The following is a 16,694-nucleotide window of genomic DNA, read 5'->3' as shown; positions in this document are numbered from 1 at the left end:
AGGGGCTAATGTTTTGAGGGGGGCTAATTCACTTTAGCTCCAAATTAGCCCACCTGTTTAGATCCTTTAGGGCTAATTCAGGGCTAATAATTAGTCCATGGAACTAAACAGGGCCTTTGTCAGCCTCACAAAAATATATAGTATAAAAAACGAAATTTCTAAACAACAATTGACTACAATAAGAGAATTGTTCACTCAATTTTTTTGAACAGCAATCCAACAATGACGTAGTCGATTTTTTTCCTCTATTATAAGAAATAAAAACCTGACGGAAATAATGAACTAAAACAGCTGAGTTTCCCTTCATGCATGGAACTTAATACATATTATGGGTCAACTTGTCATTGGTCAAAAATCGACTGATGTTCGAGATGAAATAAAAATAGCCGAGTAACATCTAAATGCTCCAACAACATTTTTTTTTTTTTTGACAAGAGCTCCCACAACATTTTAGAAAAAGAGCGAGAGAAGAAATGCACATATGTTAGAAAAAACAATAAAGTTGTATCATGAAGACAAAATATAAATGCATGTGCTAATTTCCTGTAATCCGAAACAAACTCAGAAGACCGAAAGTGTCCAAGGAAAAACAGTATGCATTTCAAGTAACGAATATTTTGCCTAGCAGATCCACATATGATGATATGCAAACACCATGTTCTATTTAATTATCGTAACATCAACCTAGAGGACTATAATTCCCCTAAGTAAACTGCCCCAGATTCCTAGACAGTCAAGAATGACAGCACAGTCCAGGGGTCCTTGATTAGAAACACGAAAAACACTTCAGCTTGAATTAAAAGAGAAATTGATATAACCGCATTGCAGCATACTAGTGGATGGGAAATCTGGAGAAACATTGTTCATAATTTCATATAGACAGGAACTTAAAACACCCCCACAACCAAGAGTGCGAAAGCAACTAAAAATCCACTTGTTCACATAGGTACATGAAAACAAATTAAGTATGCATAAGTTTTCTACTATAAAAATCAGTGCTTCATACATTAAGACTCAGTAGGATCGGGGTTGATATGCAGCAGTTCATTCAGGAGGAAATAACCATGTCGAATTCATCAGTCTTCCATCTGGTGTCTAAATTTTGTCCTCTGACATGTCTGCAGTAATTGGTGTCATTGTACCATCTTTCATGTTGTACACAGATTTATCAAAAGAGCGGCCATGCATAAAATAGATAAGATCATCTTTGACTACATCATAATGAGATAAACGAAAAGACTTGCTGCTGAGTTGGCTGATAAAGTTGCAGTCGCCATCCAAGCTCTTGATCTCAGTGAATGTGGCAGGGTTTGTGCTGCAGTCCACCTCATATACTCTAATCTCAATAATGTTGTGCCCAAATTCACCAAAGTATGTCACAACTATCAGTAGTTTCCCGCGCCACTCTACTATGCTCCAAGTCTCATTAGCGGTACCCATGACCCCAGGCAGTTTGATCACACAAGACTCAACACGAGAAACCATCAAGCCATTGTCATCTTCACAGATCTCAAAGACTAAGAGGTTAGTGGTGAATTTGCCGAAACTGAGCATGTGGAGGTTCCCTTGGCATGGCAGAAGACAATATCAATGGACCTAATGATAGTATCACCATCACACACGCTCCACGACTTCATCCCAGGCCGCCAGAGAGCAAGCTTAACTGCATCCTTGACCATGGAGGTGGCGGCCACAACACACTTGGAGCCAGAGTCAGGCGACGAGGACAAGACGACCTTCCAGAACAACATCACGCACTTCGCTGCGTTGATCGTGCAATGCAAGACACCAGAGCCATTGATGATGGGGAGAGACCTAGTGTAGGCATCAGCGGAGCGGGAGGCTCCCGAAGGTAGCGGGAGTCGGATAACATCCCGGGAGAAACTGTTCATCAAGAAACGCCGGCGGTCACCGAAGTAGCGACCTTTGTTGGCCTTGACGCCAACGAGCCATCCCTCGAACGAGCCCACGCAGCAGACGCTGTCACCAGCCGCCATCTCCCTCTCCCTCTCCGGCAGCGGGACACGGCCACGCACTCCCATGATGGTCCCTCCTGCGCAGAAGCTGGAGAAGGAGAAGTCGGCCATCACGAGCAGGGGCAGCGGCGGCGGCGACCGCTGGTGGAGGACGCGCCACGCGCGGCAGACGGAGCGCAGCCTGGCCCGGTCCTCGACGAGGGGGAGGCAGCCGACAACGAGGCCGAGGATGTCCGCCGGGAGGTCCGCCCACGGCCGGCCTCGCGCGTCGTCGAGCCATGGCGCCTCAGAAGCCAGGACGCATTCCGTCGAACACCTTGCCTACGCCACCGCTGTCAGCGGCCGCGACACCTCGACGCCATCCTCACTGACGCGGACAGGCAGGGGCGCGTTCGGGCTCTGATCAGCCGGGGTTCCTGTCGCGGCGTCCATGGCCGCCGGACAGTGTTGTGGCGCCAGGGGCTACTCTCGCCTCGGGGAGAACAGCGCCTGGAGCTCTCACGTACGGGGTCGGCACGGAGGCGGCGGCGGCGTCGATCAGCTTGGCGAGGTGCCTATCTCCATCGAGCAGCCGCTCGCATCGCGCGGGAGGAATGAGGGCATGAGGGCGGCGTCGCTCAGGGGAATCGCGCAGTCGCGTCGCACCTCGCGGAGTCGAGTCGCGGTCGTTGCAGCGGCAATCAGGATTCGGCTACTTTACTGTAGGACTTACAGATTTATATATGAATATATGTCAAATATAAAAATTAGGATCGTTTTATATTAAGATAGTATAAGAATTATATAAGAAATAATTATTTAGCATGTTTATATGTTATAATTTGTAGATGGTATCCCAGTTTAGTAGTCTTTCTAGCATAGAAATGACAAAATATAGTGTTGTAAAAATGACCAATGTGCCTTTATGTTAATCATTTCAATGCTTAAAATTTGACACAAAACTAGTATTGCACCTACCATTACATGTCTACAACAAACATGGAGAAAAAAATTAATAAAACTATTCATGCTAGTGGCTCACCTACTAGCTGCCCACGACATGGACAATGACTTTAACTCCCAGCGACAAGTAAACAGGGATGGAGGGAGTAGTCTAGTTGCAATTAAGTTTTACTACGCACTAATAATTATCATGTTAGTATATGTTAAGTTTTTGTGTGTTAGTAGGTTGATGTCCCATGCTTGCATACTAATAATTGCGATGCTTACATTTTGTTTAATGTGTGGTAGTAATGGGTTTTGCTCATGTGTTTTGATGAGCTATACTTGCATCCAGCCCCGTGGGTGAGTTTTTAGTTCCCATCTCCGATCCGCTTAAGGTTGTTTTAGTTGCTTATCTCCTTAGACCCAGCTCTCTTCTTCAACTCCAAATTTCAACATCCTCATTTTTCGTAAGTATGTTTTTTAAATTGTTAAATGATACGTATTTTGCAGCAAATTTCTATATAGAATTTGTTTTTTCAAGTTTATAATAATTAATACTTAATTAATTATGTGCTAATAGGCTTTGCGTTTCGCGTGAGCTGTAAATCTTCCTCTACCGCTATGCAAAGAACGCAGCCTTAGTCTAGCCCATCTTTTTCGTCCAGACTGAGGTTGGGCACGATAAGGAGATATGTTTGGTTCCTTGTGCTCCCTCTATTCTAAGATATAAAATACAATCATTTTTTATGTGTCATAATATAAACGTATATGCATCTATATATTTACCATCAAGCACCTCAATTATATTGCACGCATTCATCGATATGATCTAACCGATAAGGTGATTAAATTCTTTATTTGTATTTATGTTAGTAGTGTTTATGCCTTATATTTTAGAATGAAAGGAGTATTGGTTTAGCGTGACTAGTATGAGATTTGTTTGATTACTTACATATGAGATACACATATGAGATACGGTTTGAAATATATTTTGTTTGATTGATTGTATGGATTTGAATGTACTAGTTAGGTGATATCACCTCTAACAAAAAAAAAATCAGATTTAACTATAACGTGATAGTTAGGTGATATCACCTCTAAAAAAAATCAGATTTAACTATCACGTGCAAAGAACAATAATATATATTGGTGTTCAGGATCGGTGAAAAAAAAAGAAATTAGCACAAATATGATCGGTCTATAGTAACTATCCTTAGAGGACTGTTTTCTTTTGCCTCTGAACAGTCAAGCTTACAAGGAGTATCTCAAATTGGAACATGAGGTCTCTCTTCTCAATTTGGACGAGGGCAAGCGAGATGAATGGAGCTACATATGGAATTCTACTAGATATACTGCTAAGAGATTTTACAAGCTTATATTCATGTCTTTGCAGACGCCAAGGCCTTATGTTTGGATTTGGAAAACACGTAGTGTTATGAAAATTAAGGTCTTTGCATGACTTCTTTTTAGCGACAGGTTGAACACCAGAGATATGCTTAATCATCGGCATTGTGCAAAGGAGGATGATGATCTTACATGTGTACTTCGTGCAAATGGTCATAGGGAAATAAGAGGACATCTTTTCTTCTTTTGTCCTTTCAGTCAGAGATGTTGACGGCACCTAGGCATTCTTTGGGATCCTAATCTCAATTTCTTTCAAATGGTTGTGGTAGCGTGACTGCGTTTCCGGCAAAAGGACTTCTTGGAAATTTCTTTATTGCTGCCCGGCATATTTAGAAAGAAAGAAATGGAAAGATATTTCAGAACAAGAATTCTTCCTTTGAGGCCTGGAGAATTTTGTTCAAGAAAGAAGGTCTTCTGCATATGTGCGGAATGAAAGATCATTTAAAGTAAAGAGTTTTTGATTGGTTATAACCATTATAATATTTTCAGTGCTCTCTTTGTAATTATCTTTTGTAAATACTTTTCCTTTTAATGAAAATCACACTGCGAGGCAAAGTTCTGGCAATAATTTAAATTAAAAAAAAAGTATCCTATAGTCGTCATACCACTAAGCCAATTGTGTCACTGTTATCCAAACCTTACTAACAAAAACTGCATGAACTACCACGCATGACCGTGCAAATAGAGGTTTCTTCGGTTTCAGGAGAAGGCTTGGTTTTTATTTTGAACCGCTTATGTGTTCGGTTTATATCTCACATAAACTGAACTTCCGATAAAACCGGAGACGTTGTTCTTGTGGATGGAGCATGCAACATTTCGCATCTTGTCGCGTACTATAGCTGATGCTAGCTGCACTTAAAGGATGCGCAGCCGCATTTTGGTGGAGCGCCCGGTACATTCACAAGCCCATTGTGTATATAATATCCTTATGAGGTCTATGCTGACAATGGCCTAAACAACCCAACACGTAAAACCACATCTTTGTGTTGGAATTAATATGTGGGTTAAGACCTATATGGAGATTAATTTTTGAAATCACCAAAGCCCACTGTTTGAGAAACAAGAATTGGGGTCCTCATTCCTCCGAGGCCCTAGGACACTGTGGGCCCACAAGATCACTTTCTCTTACATATAGAGGTCAGAAACCACGGAAGTGAAAAATGACAAATGGTGTGGAGCAGGAACCAAGGCCCCTATAGAACTGGGGCTGGGGGTATCGACACCCTATAAAGTTTACATCTACAAAGTCTCAAGAAGAGTATTGAGACATACAAGATCGACATATTCAAGGTACTGGAGTAGATGCATCTGGACATTGGCATATCGTCCAAGGTCATGTCCATCATGAACTCCTTCATCAATGAAATCCTCGAGAAACATGTCAAAGTTAACAAGACATCTCATCAAGCAGCATGGGAGTGTGCAAGGCCCCAGGAGTACATGTGGGCACTAGGCGCGGATCGTGCTCCGGGAGTACAGTCTGCCCTGGGGATACAGCGGTTCATGGCACAGATATTGCCACAAAGTAAGACTTAGGCGTATCATTATCATCTTAAAAGGCGAGCTTTGGCGGTGCTTGTTGCTTGGGTGCTCAACCTGAGTTCTCCGTTGGCAACGCTCGCTGCCCCGGGCTTAGCCTAGCCCAGGATCTCCTCCCAGCGTTCTACGCAGGGTGGTGGGCCCGGTGATTGGACGGCGAGCGATGGCATTAAGCCGTAGCAGAGCAACATCCAGAGAATTACAATTTGAGATTACAGGTCAATTACATGCAAGAAGGAGGTGGAAAGACATGAAGTAATCAAGCTAGCCACGCCACCCAAAGGAACAAGGGCATAGTGACATGTACATGACTTTGCCGTGAAGTAATAAGGTGAGCGGCCAATCCACCATGCCCTCATCTGGGCCCACCATGCTCAGTTTCAGAATAGGTGGTGCAAGAAGCCTTCTCTAGCTATCCTAGGCCCCTTGCTAAGCCTTTTCGGGGCACAAAGCGTAGCCCCGATCAACAGCAATGATCACGTTCAAACTAATGTGACAGGGGGACGATGACAAGACCAAGCATAGTGCCATAGTAACTTCCCCGTGCAAGAATGTAATTGTAGGCTCCCCTTAGGGTATAAAAGGAGGAGTCAGGTTACTTTGAAGAGGATTGGATGTTTGAAAGAACTAAGCTTGAATAGAACTTTGTATCACATTCATCACACAAAGTCCCAAACACGAGAATATGTTGTTACGCTTCCAAGTGGTCCGAACCTATATATTTGATTGTGTTCTGTGTTTACCGCATGAACAAGCTCGATCTAAACTCACCCCCCGGCTGAATATCTCAACAGGGAGTACTTGTTCCCAGCTAGAGGAGATCCATTCTTTGACACCCTCCTCATGGGAAGGCATGCTTATGAACCTTCAATACCACCTTTGCTTATTCTAAAAGATTGAGACCTCCTTAAATAGGACAGTGCTCTCCTAGCCACTTGAGACATGTATGATGGAGAGAACTAGAGGGACACACATGCACTTGCTTGCCTCGCCAGGCTCGGCACGGGCCGGATCGGACGCGGAGGGCTCCTCATGCTTGTGCAAACGTGGTTTCCTTTTGCTGTAGAATTCAGTTTGGTTTTTGGAAACACATCGAATAATTTGATGCATGGAGCGGCGTGGAGTTTGGATAAGATATGCGCGATTTATCCAGTTTGATTACGCCATGTGGAGATCTTGCAAGTGTCCTGATCACGCGTTCTGATATCTCTATATAAACCGTCCGCCGCCGCCTCACAACATACACAAAATTAATCTAGGGTTTGCCTCCTCCTCTGTACCGTGCCATCACTCGTAGTCTACTCCGTCTTACTTGTCGGCATGCACTGGCGATCGGGAGAGTAGATCTCCAGAACCTTTGCCCTCAACGTCCTGCACTGAGAGAAGGCGACAATAAGGTTTTTGGCAAGTGCTTCGCGCGACGGCTTGCTGGTCTTTCACGATGGCTCATCTTCCTCTACGCTTGAGGGTTGCGCGATGACGACAACACCCAGCACCATGCGTTGTTCCTATGATGCGTGCTACTCTTTGTCAATCCGATCCACAGCAGAACCAAAACCCTCGGTACGTGTTCACCATATTCCATTTATTTGACCTGTTCATGATTTACAGCCTGGTTTACATGTTTGTATCACATGATGTGGTTGTACTAGTTTACATGCTTCATATCATGTGATGGAATATGGTGATACATGATATTAAATCAATATGCTTATAGTTCAATATAAGCATATATATTGATTTAATATCATGTATCAATGTATGCTTATATTTTCAAAACTTTGTAGAGTACTCCGCCGGTTTCTTCGGTAGAAACCGACACCGAACCCAAATAGTGTGGTTTTCCTTGGCTTGGCTTCCTAATTTGTTACTAATGAAATCGGTTAGTGTTTATAAAAAGCCGAACATGCACAAAATAGTACAAATCGAAACGAATAAACCAAACAATCATTCCTAATTCCGACAACTTGCTCTGTAGCAGCAATGGAGGGAGGAGGGTGGGTGGTGCCAACACGTCAGATAAAAAATAAATCTAGAACATGACGTGATTCTAGGTTCAGATTCATAGTAATGTATCACATCTTGTTCTATGTTTGTTTTTTTTCGGACGGATGGAGTATTTGGGAGTGACGCTGGCAAAAAAAAAAAACACCAAAGTTCATATATAAGCCCGGTCCACATCGCTTAAAAAGAATTAGTATTCCCTCCCATCATTAATATATGACGTTAGTGTAAAAACCGTCATATAATGACCAAAATAGTATCAGTACCATATGTTCGTGAATGAATCTGCCGTGCAATGCAACGACACGCGGTCCACTTGTATTGCACGGCCCGTCCCCGCGGTCCACTTGTATTGCACGGCCCGCGGTGATGGATGATGGTCTATTGGTCTGGTCCCCAAGCCCCGCGTCCCCAACGCGTTCTTCGTCCGGTTCGCCGTCCCCCGTCACGCATTCATTCCCACTCCCAATAATCATCCTCCCTGTTTCTCTTTTATAAAATAATAATAATAATAATCATCCTCCGCTCCGCGACGCTCGCGCCCACGGGGAGCCAAACCCAGCCACTTTCCCCGTCTCCTTCCTCCCCTACTCCGGCGCCCTCCCCTCCTTATCCATCCGCACCCACCTCCTCCATCCTGCTATAAACCAACCCCAAGATTTGTCACCCTCCGGTAGGTAGTACCACTCCAATCCCAATCCAAGCCTGAATCCTCTTTTGATGTGATGGCAGTGGAGCGCGGCGAGCGCCGTGGCGGCGGGTGCCTCTCCTGCTGCTTCGGCGGCGGGGACGGGGACGGGGAAGGAGAGGAGCTGGGGCAGCGCGCGGCGAGGGCGCTGCGGACGTCGTCGCGGTGGGTGCGGGACCGCGCCGTGGAGCTGCCGGAGATGGTGGCGCGGGCCGGGGGGCGGCGGAGGAAGCCGCATCTGCAGCATCATCAGCAGCAGCAGCTGGCCGGGGAGTTCCGCTACGACCCCGTCAGCTACGCGCTCAACTTCGAGGAGGACGGCGACGGCGAGGCCCAGCCGTTCAAGTACATGGCCTTCTCCGCGCGGCTGCCGGCGTCCCCGCCGCCGCCGACGGCGCTGCCCGTCGACCGGGGTTCTTGAATTGATTGTTAGGCCGTTCGGATGTACATACGTACGGGAGATTAAAGTTTGGGTTTCTTTCTCTTTTTTTTTTGTTGTCTGATTCCTTCGATTTTTGTTGGCGACTACGAGCGCTGATATGTGTACAGGAGGATTTGAATCGTTTCTTCTTTTGGTTTTTTAAAGCAGAGATTTCCTTTTCTATTACAAGTTATCTTGGCTCTGAAGAACGTTGTTTTTTTGTTTTAGTGCTAGTATATGCTTCTGAGAAGAATGTTGTTTATTGGGGTAGCAAAATCTCAAGCCATTGCCTTGTTCTTTGAAAATACTAAGTTATCCATGTGTTATATTGCCAGCACCTGGACCAATAGATTCGGTAGATTCATATTTAAAAGAGTTTTAGTATCTAACATATGTTCACATGCTTCAGCTGTCAGAATCACACAACCTACTGCAACTGAAACTACAGAGTACAGACTACAGTTTGTATACAGATTTAAAGAAGGCTTTAAAGAATCACAGCATACGGTTAGATGACAAACAAACCATTAGCACATGATTGATTAAATATAATTATTAAAAAATATATGTTTCTTTGATTTTAAAATAAATTTTATATAATATATTAAAAAAATACAGTTTAATGGTTTAAAAAACATAATGTAAACGAAAAGGTTGCAAAACCCAGACTCTAACGAACTCGGCTCATGTCATCCCAGCTCTAAAGTAGGCAAAAGAAGCCCAACCCACAGCTCACTAGCCCAGAAGCAATCAGAATAGAGGGGTCACTCAACATTATTTATGTTTGGAAAAAGTATACTTTGGCTCCCTCAACTATCGCCCGAGTACGACTCATGTCCTCCAACCACAAAACTGGGTATATCGATTCCTCCAACTATTAAAACTGGTGCAAACAATGTCCCTCGGTGGTTTTCGAGGTGGTCCTACATGGCGGTCTTGACCAAGTCTTTGTCCTACGTGGCTCTTACGTGGCATTAGAATAAAAACAAAAATAAAAAAAAATGTGGGACCCATATATCATTCACACAAAAAAAAATGTGGGACCCATATGTCATCCTCCCTCTCCTTCCCTACTTCCTCCCCCTCTCTCCCTTCTCTCTCTCCCCTCGTCCTTTCTCTTGGCCGGAGCGGCTGCAGGCATGGCAGTGGCAAGCGGCGGCGGCGGCGGTGGTCGGGACGATGGCGGTGGGAGCGGCGGCGGCGGTGATGGGAATGAGGATGGCGGCAACCAAGGAGTGTGACGTAGCGGCAGCGTCACTAGCCGAGTTCCACGTGTCGCCCGCCGGTGTCCGCGGCCTCGTCGAGTCTGGCGCCACCGCCGTGCCACCGTCGTGCCACCGCTCTTCCTCTCGCCAGGCTACGGCCGTGCGCGCTCGCCGCCACTTCCACCGCTGCGACCGACGGCCTTTGACAGCAGCGGCGGCGGCTGTTGGATGGGTATGGTGGAGTAGGTGACGCCTCCTACGGGTGCTAGCGAGTAACACAGCGAGCGGGAGGCGATGGGCTGCTCGTGGAACGCCCTCATGGCGGCGACGGAGGAGGCGACGGTGTCGTGCGGGTCACCATGGCTGGTGACGTGGAAGAAGCCGCACGAGCATGCAGCGACGCGGATGACCGGGACGGTGGCCGAGCGCGGGAGGGAGGGGGTCCACAATCGGGATGGCGAAGGCCGTCGGTCGCGGCGGCGGAGGTGACGGCGAGCGCTCGTGACCGTAGCCTAGAGGGAGGAAGAGCGGTGGCATGGCGGTGGCGCCAGACTCAACGAGGCCGCGGACATCGGCGGGCGGTGCATGGCACTCGGCAAGTGACGCCACCGCGGCGTTGCACTCCTCGGCTGGCACCACCCTCGTCCCCACCGGCACCGCCGCCCGCTCCCGACCGCCGCCGCCGCCACTCCCCACTACCATCCTCGCCGCCACTCTGGCCAAGAGAAAGGCAGGGGAGAGAGAGAGAAGGGAGAGGAGGGGAGGAAGAAGGGAAGGAGAGGGAGGATGACATGTGGGACCCACATGTTAGTGGGTCCCACAATACTTTTTTTTGTGTGAATGATATATGGGGTCCCACATTTTTTTATTTTTGTTTTTATTCTAATGCCACATAAGCGCCACGTAGGACAAAGACTTGGTCAAGACCGCCACATAGGCGCCACGTCAGCCAAAACCACCTCCAAAACCACCTAGGGATATTGTCTGCACCGGTTTTGATAATTGGAGGAGTCGATATACCAGGTTTTGTAGTTGGAGGACATGAATCATACTCGGGCGATAGTTGAGGGAGTCAAATTATACTTTTTCCTTTATGTTTTGAAATGACAAAAAGTTTAATTGGCTCCCTGATCGAGTTTGAATAGCATCCCACAACCGCTAAACCACAAACGAGGTCCCAAGATGGTTTGGATGGCGGTTTCAGTTAACGTGGTTGGATTGACTTGATCCTCATCCCACTTAATCTAATACATGATCGAGTGGATGATTGAGCAATTTAAAAGATGGCACATATCTAGCCTTAAGCTTAATCGATATCATGAGGCAAATGGTTTCGTACACAAATACACTAAGGTTTGTGATCCCTAACTCACATGGTTCCTAGTCTACGTAGAAAATTTTTATTTCATGCTATCGTAGCCTACCCGTATCCCTTCATCACCCTATCTCCCTCTCTATCCCCTTTGGACGGCGGCAGATGTCGAGGTTGAGCATCGTCACCATCTTCCTCCAACATGACCCCTCCCTTTTCCTTGGCCATGCACGGTAGTGGTGGTGGCCGGTGGGGGGCGGAGGGGTCTAAAGGCCAGCGAGACGGTGCCTCTTCCCCTTCTCCCCTACCTCCCCGGATGCGGCCATCGGCGCCTCCTTCCCCTCCCTTCGGCGCTAGATGTCGAGCTCGTGTTTCGTCACCGTCTTCCTCTAGCGCAACCCCTCTCTCTCTCTTGGCTGCGCACGGTTGTGGTGGTTGCCTGCGGTGGCAGAGGGTGTAGAGGCCAGTGGCATGGAGGCCAAGCTAATGGATGTCCCGGTTTTACCGTTGTGGGACCCGATTCAATCAACCTCAATCATTAGATAAGAGAACTAAAGTGAACTTTTTCTTTTAAAATCGCTATCAAACGGATGGCCCCCGGGCCCTGAAGATAAAAGAAAAATGTCAATCCCATTTATTCTAAGCCAGAATCTTAACTATGACAAGTTTGGTTTTAAAATGGAACATGTTGCTTGATGATGGTCCTCTAGAATATTCACGGTAAAGAAGTGCTCGACCTGTCCTCGACAGCAGTTAAAAGGAACGCAAAATATAAATTCAAATAAACAAAACAGAAAAATAAATAACAAAACCACGTGCACCTCTATTGGGGTGCGGCTTCCTCCTAGTTAGAATGAATATTCAACTCAGGCAGAGTGAACGAAACAATTGCTCAAGGATTAAAGACATCGGCAAACATTGATATACATATGCCGTTGTTGATGCCAATGATGACAGCAGTGCCTCAAATATTTTATGGACGTATTCAGCTTGGTGGGCAACCACATCAGTACGAAGAACTACATCAATATTGGCCAGAAGAACCTCATCAGTATACGCATGGTGAAGAGTATCATTGTATGCAAGGAACAATGTCACATCACTATAACATGGACAATGTAAGGAATAATGAGTGGGCCGATAGAGATGATGAGAGAACAGTTTGGGATAGATCAAACCTATATGTATCAATGCCCATATCCTAAGTAGTTTGATAGGGTTCCAGATTTCTCTAAATCTTTAGGACAAGACAATATACCAACAATTGAGCATTTCAGTCGATTTTTAGCTTAGCGCGGAGAAGCATCAGCTGGTGAAGCTTTGAAAGTTAGATTCTTTCCATTGTTATTGTTTGGATCGGCTTTTATATGGTTTTCATCATTACCTTCAAATTCTATCAAAAGATGGGCCGATCTAGAAAAGCAGCTTCATAAGTATTTCTTTGCTGGAATCAATGAGATGAAACTCACATATTTGGCATTGCTTAAGCAACAAGTAGATGAATCGGTTTTGGAATATATTCAAAGATTTTGTGATGTTCGCGGTCGATGCTATAGTTTGAGCTTAAGTGATGCACAATTAGCAGAATTGGTATTTCAAGGATTGTCAACACCTATCAAAGAAAGATTTTTCCATTCAAGAGTTTGAAAGTTTAGCTCATCTGATGTAGAAGGTATCAACTCATGAAAACCGATTGCAAGAGGCAAAAGATGAATAAATTTTGAAGTCATAAAGATCAGGAAGAAGATAGTTTTGTAGCATGAGTTCTCATACTCCAAAATTAGGAGGCATGTGTTAACACCAAAATTTGGTACGGTTCTTTAGTGGATTCAATTAAGGAAACAAATTGATTTATCGATGGAAGTTTATCCAGATCATGCGAGGTCAAGGAGGAAATCGTGAAGACTACAACAAAGGCAGTTTCATATTTTTAGTATATCTCTTAAATATGTAGGTTTAGTTATTTTCCTTTTCTTGTTAGGAAATTTTATATCGTGTCTAATAAAATGTTGTATCAATCTGAGATTATAAATATGTACACCCGAAGTCTTTGTAAGACATCTTCACATATCAATACAATTCCTTTTGGTGCATTGTGTCACACCCTGAAGTTCTTTCCCAAGCTTAAATTGAATTTATAATCCACCAGAGAAAATATCGGTGTAAAAGCAAGAGAAAACCCTAATAAATTAATGCAAATAATAATCGGATTTGGCATGTGGAATTTTTCTTGAGTTCTACATGTCGAAATACGCTAACAAGATTTTTAGTGGAATTTTCAGAGCTCTAGAAATAATTTTAACCAATTAAAATTGAGCACAAGCAATATTTAATCCTAGGAAAATCCATTTTCCTTCTTTTCCCTTTTTCTTTTCTCTTTTTCTTTCAATTGGGCCGCCGGCCCATTCTCTCTTTCCTCCCCTTCTTTCCGCTGGGCCGGCCGACAGTCCGAGGCCCAGCCGAGCCGGCCGCCTCCCTCCTCTCCCCGGGGTCGCCGACAGGTGGGGCCCACCTGTTAGGCCCGTCCCCTTCCTCCAGCCGGCGCCGCCGCGCCCCTCAACCGCTGCCGCGCCCACATTCCCGCCTCCTCCGGGCCACGTCGGCCACGCCGCGCATGCGCCGCGTCCCCTGCACCCACTCCCCCTCCCTCTCGCCCGCGCCGCGCCCGAGACGGCCGGGATTCGAAATTCGAATCCCGTCTCTCTCTCCTCCCCCACTCCCCCACGTCGGCCGGCGATTCCCGCCTCTACCGGCCACGTCCGGGCTCCCCCTCCTCTATTTAAGCTCCACCGCCACCCCCTCTCTCTTTTTCCCCATCTCGCCGAGCCCTCCCGTGCCCTCTAACGCCCTAGTGCCGTCGCCCTCCTCTTCGCCGCCGCCGCCACCGCTCCGGTCGCCGCTAGCCGCCGCGCCGAGCCGCGCCGACGACGCGCCGCGTTCGCCGTCGTGCGGGCCACCCCGTCCACCCCTCTTCCGTTGGATCCCGCCGCCGGAACCCACTCCGCGCCGTTCGCCGGTGAGCATCGCCATGGCCGTCGCCTTCGGCCGGCGTCATCGCCCTCTTCCAATTCCCTCTCCCTCTCTAACCCCTTCCACCGTGTTCGCTAGGTGATTCCGGAGATCGTCCCGCCATCGCCGCCGCCCTCCGTCGCTCGCCGTCGTCGGTCGTCGTCGGTGAGGTCCCTCCTCCCCTTCCTCTCTCTCTCTCTCCCGCGCCGCTAGCCGCCGCGCCGCCGCTTAGCCGCTTGGCCGCCGCTTCATCGCCCGCGTTGTCGCGACGCCGTCGCCCTCCGCCGCCGGCCGGTCGCCGCCGGTCGCCGCCTTGCGTCGCCGCTGCACGCGCGCCACGCCGCCGCGCGCCATGGCCGCCGGGCCGGCTTGAGCCGTGCCCGCGCGCGCCGGCCACGAGCCACGCTCGCCGTCCGATCTACCGGATGGTAGATCGGAGCTGTCCGTTCGGCCGCCCACGTGGCTGCCGCGTGGCCGCCGCGTCGGCGCCACGTCAGCGCCACGTGGTGCGCCGTCCTTTCCCCGGTCTGTGGACTCGGTCCACCGCGGCCGCCACCCGTGTCACTGCCATGTGGGGCCCGCATGTCGGCGCCGCCCTCTCTCTCTCTTCCTGGGATTTATTTATTGCGCAATAAATCAATTAAGGATTTTTCTGTTTATAGTAAAAACATAGTGAATCTTCTAAAATTCATAACTAAATCATCCGGGCTCCGTTTAAGCCCATTCAAGTCTCAGTAAATCAAGAAAAATGTGTAGAATCCATTAAAAATGGTTTTGTTCTCTGTTTCAGTAGTCTTATAGCCTGTTTGTATTGTTTGCTTTGTATGTCGCTTAGATTCCGTCTCTCCCGACGCTCCGGTGTACCTTGAAATAGTCGCCGAAGTTCCTCTAGCTGCAGAGCAAGGCAAGTCATGCTTGTCACTTGAACATGTTGACCCTATATTGCAAATGCTCCATTGTTTTCCTTCAAATGCTGCATTGTTTTATAATATCACTATGGGATGTTTACCTACTGTCATAGCCATGCTGTCTTGTACCATGTTCCTTTGTTAGCTTGGGATATAACATGACTAGAGATTGGACTAGGGAATGCTTAGTTTTGCTTAGTTCAACTAGCACACAATGGGGAACTACATTAAATGCATAGATATCAGATTCTAGGATTGATGTTGGTTATTGCTCACCGCTCCGGTGTTGGCTAATTAATTAATATTAAATGGTGGGCCGTGGGTGCATGGTTTTGATGGTCGCGCCCAGGGCAATTAAGGACCGCTTCACGGGAAACCCTGGAAGAATTCCTCATACTTACCACAAGCCAGCGTGGGCAACGGCTGGGCTTGTAGTGTAGCTTTCCTCTAGTCGACGCATCCAGGCAAGGGTGGGCGTGATGGAGTTTGGATGGGCCCTGCGACGGCCTATGCGGCTTCCGGATTCACCTAGGCACGAGAGGGGACTGCCCGCTGCCTTGCAAGGAGTGGGGGTGAAACCTGAGGTGTGGTGTGCTTGGTTAGAGGGGGTTATGCGAAGGGTCCTGTCACGGCCTCTTTCTGGTATGTCGTGGTGGCATGTCGGCGCACGGAAACGTGTCGTGGGGCTGTGTCTTGTGGGTACAGTTGTACACCTCTGATCAGAGTAAAACTATTCGAATAGCCGTGCCCGCGGTTATGGGCGGTCAACCAGATTCACCGTGATTAGACTCACCCTAGACTAGTCTAATGGAATTGAATAGTATAGGTGGATGGTTGGGCCTATTGCAACGTGGTATAGCGTTGGACAGTGGATGATTAATATTGATTAATTATTACAACTGTTTTACTGCTTTCAACTTCTATTTATAAATGCCCGCTTTATGCAAACGAACCATTATAGCTATCCCTTGATAATTCCCTGCATCATACCCCTATTCCGGTATGACTTGTTGAGTATAGTGGGTAGTACTCAGTCTTGCTCTATTTTCCCCAAACCCCAGAATTTGAGTATGCGTCAGATGGTGGTTTCTCCGAGGAGTAGGCTTCGTCCGTGTCGTCGAGGATGCCTGTGGAGTGGTGTTCCCGCTGCAGTCCAAGTCAAGGCTTAGCTCCAGTTATCCTTTAAGTTTTCCGCTGCATTTATGTAAGACTTTTATAATGTTTGTAAGACGTGGATCTGTATGTCAACTTTGTCGTTTGTGTACCCCGGCCGGTCCTGGACAGGGATTTTAATGCACATTCTG

At 47.2% G+C, this 16,694-nt stretch overlaps 2 protein-coding genes across 2 annotated transcripts; one reads left to right on the top strand and one right to left on the bottom strand.

Moving 5' to 3' along the window:
* Positions 1-860: 860 nt before the first annotated feature.
* On the bottom strand, positions 861-2,720 carry LOC127782694 (uncharacterized). Its single transcript, XM_052309961.1, has one exon. It carries the CDS (start codon positions 2,085-2,087, stop codon positions 1,518-1,520), a length of 570 nt encoding a protein of 189 aa, XP_052165921.1. The 5' UTR covers positions 2,088-2,720; the 3' UTR covers positions 861-1,517.
* A 5,631-nt stretch (positions 2,721-8,351) lies between these two features.
* Positions 8,352-9,898, top strand: LOC127781583 (uncharacterized). The gene has a single exon (XM_052308559.1). It carries the CDS (start codon positions 8,573-8,575, stop codon positions 8,954-8,956), a length of 384 nt encoding a protein of 127 aa, XP_052164519.1. The 5' UTR covers positions 8,352-8,572; the 3' UTR covers positions 8,957-9,898.
* The last annotated feature ends 6,796 nt before the right edge of the window (positions 9,899-16,694 follow it).

Source organism: Oryza glaberrima, chromosome 8, assembly GCF_000147395.1.
Source record: "Oryza glaberrima chromosome 8, OglaRS2, whole genome shotgun sequence".
In the NCBI taxonomy this organism is placed as follows: domain Eukaryota; kingdom Viridiplantae; phylum Streptophyta; class Magnoliopsida; order Poales; family Poaceae; genus Oryza; species Oryza glaberrima.
This window is presented reverse-complemented; position numbering and strand designations above follow the sequence as displayed.

Bases quoted from the DNA above. Each gene is read 5' to 3' on its own strand.
- LOC127781583 (XM_052308559.1), top strand. From the start codon at position 8,573: ATGGCAGTGGAGCGCGGCGAGCGCCGTGGCGGCGGGTGCCTCTCCTGC.
- LOC127782694 (XM_052309961.1), bottom strand. From the start codon at position 2,087: ATGGCCGACTTCTCCTTCTCCAGCTTCTGCGCAGGAGGGACCATCATG.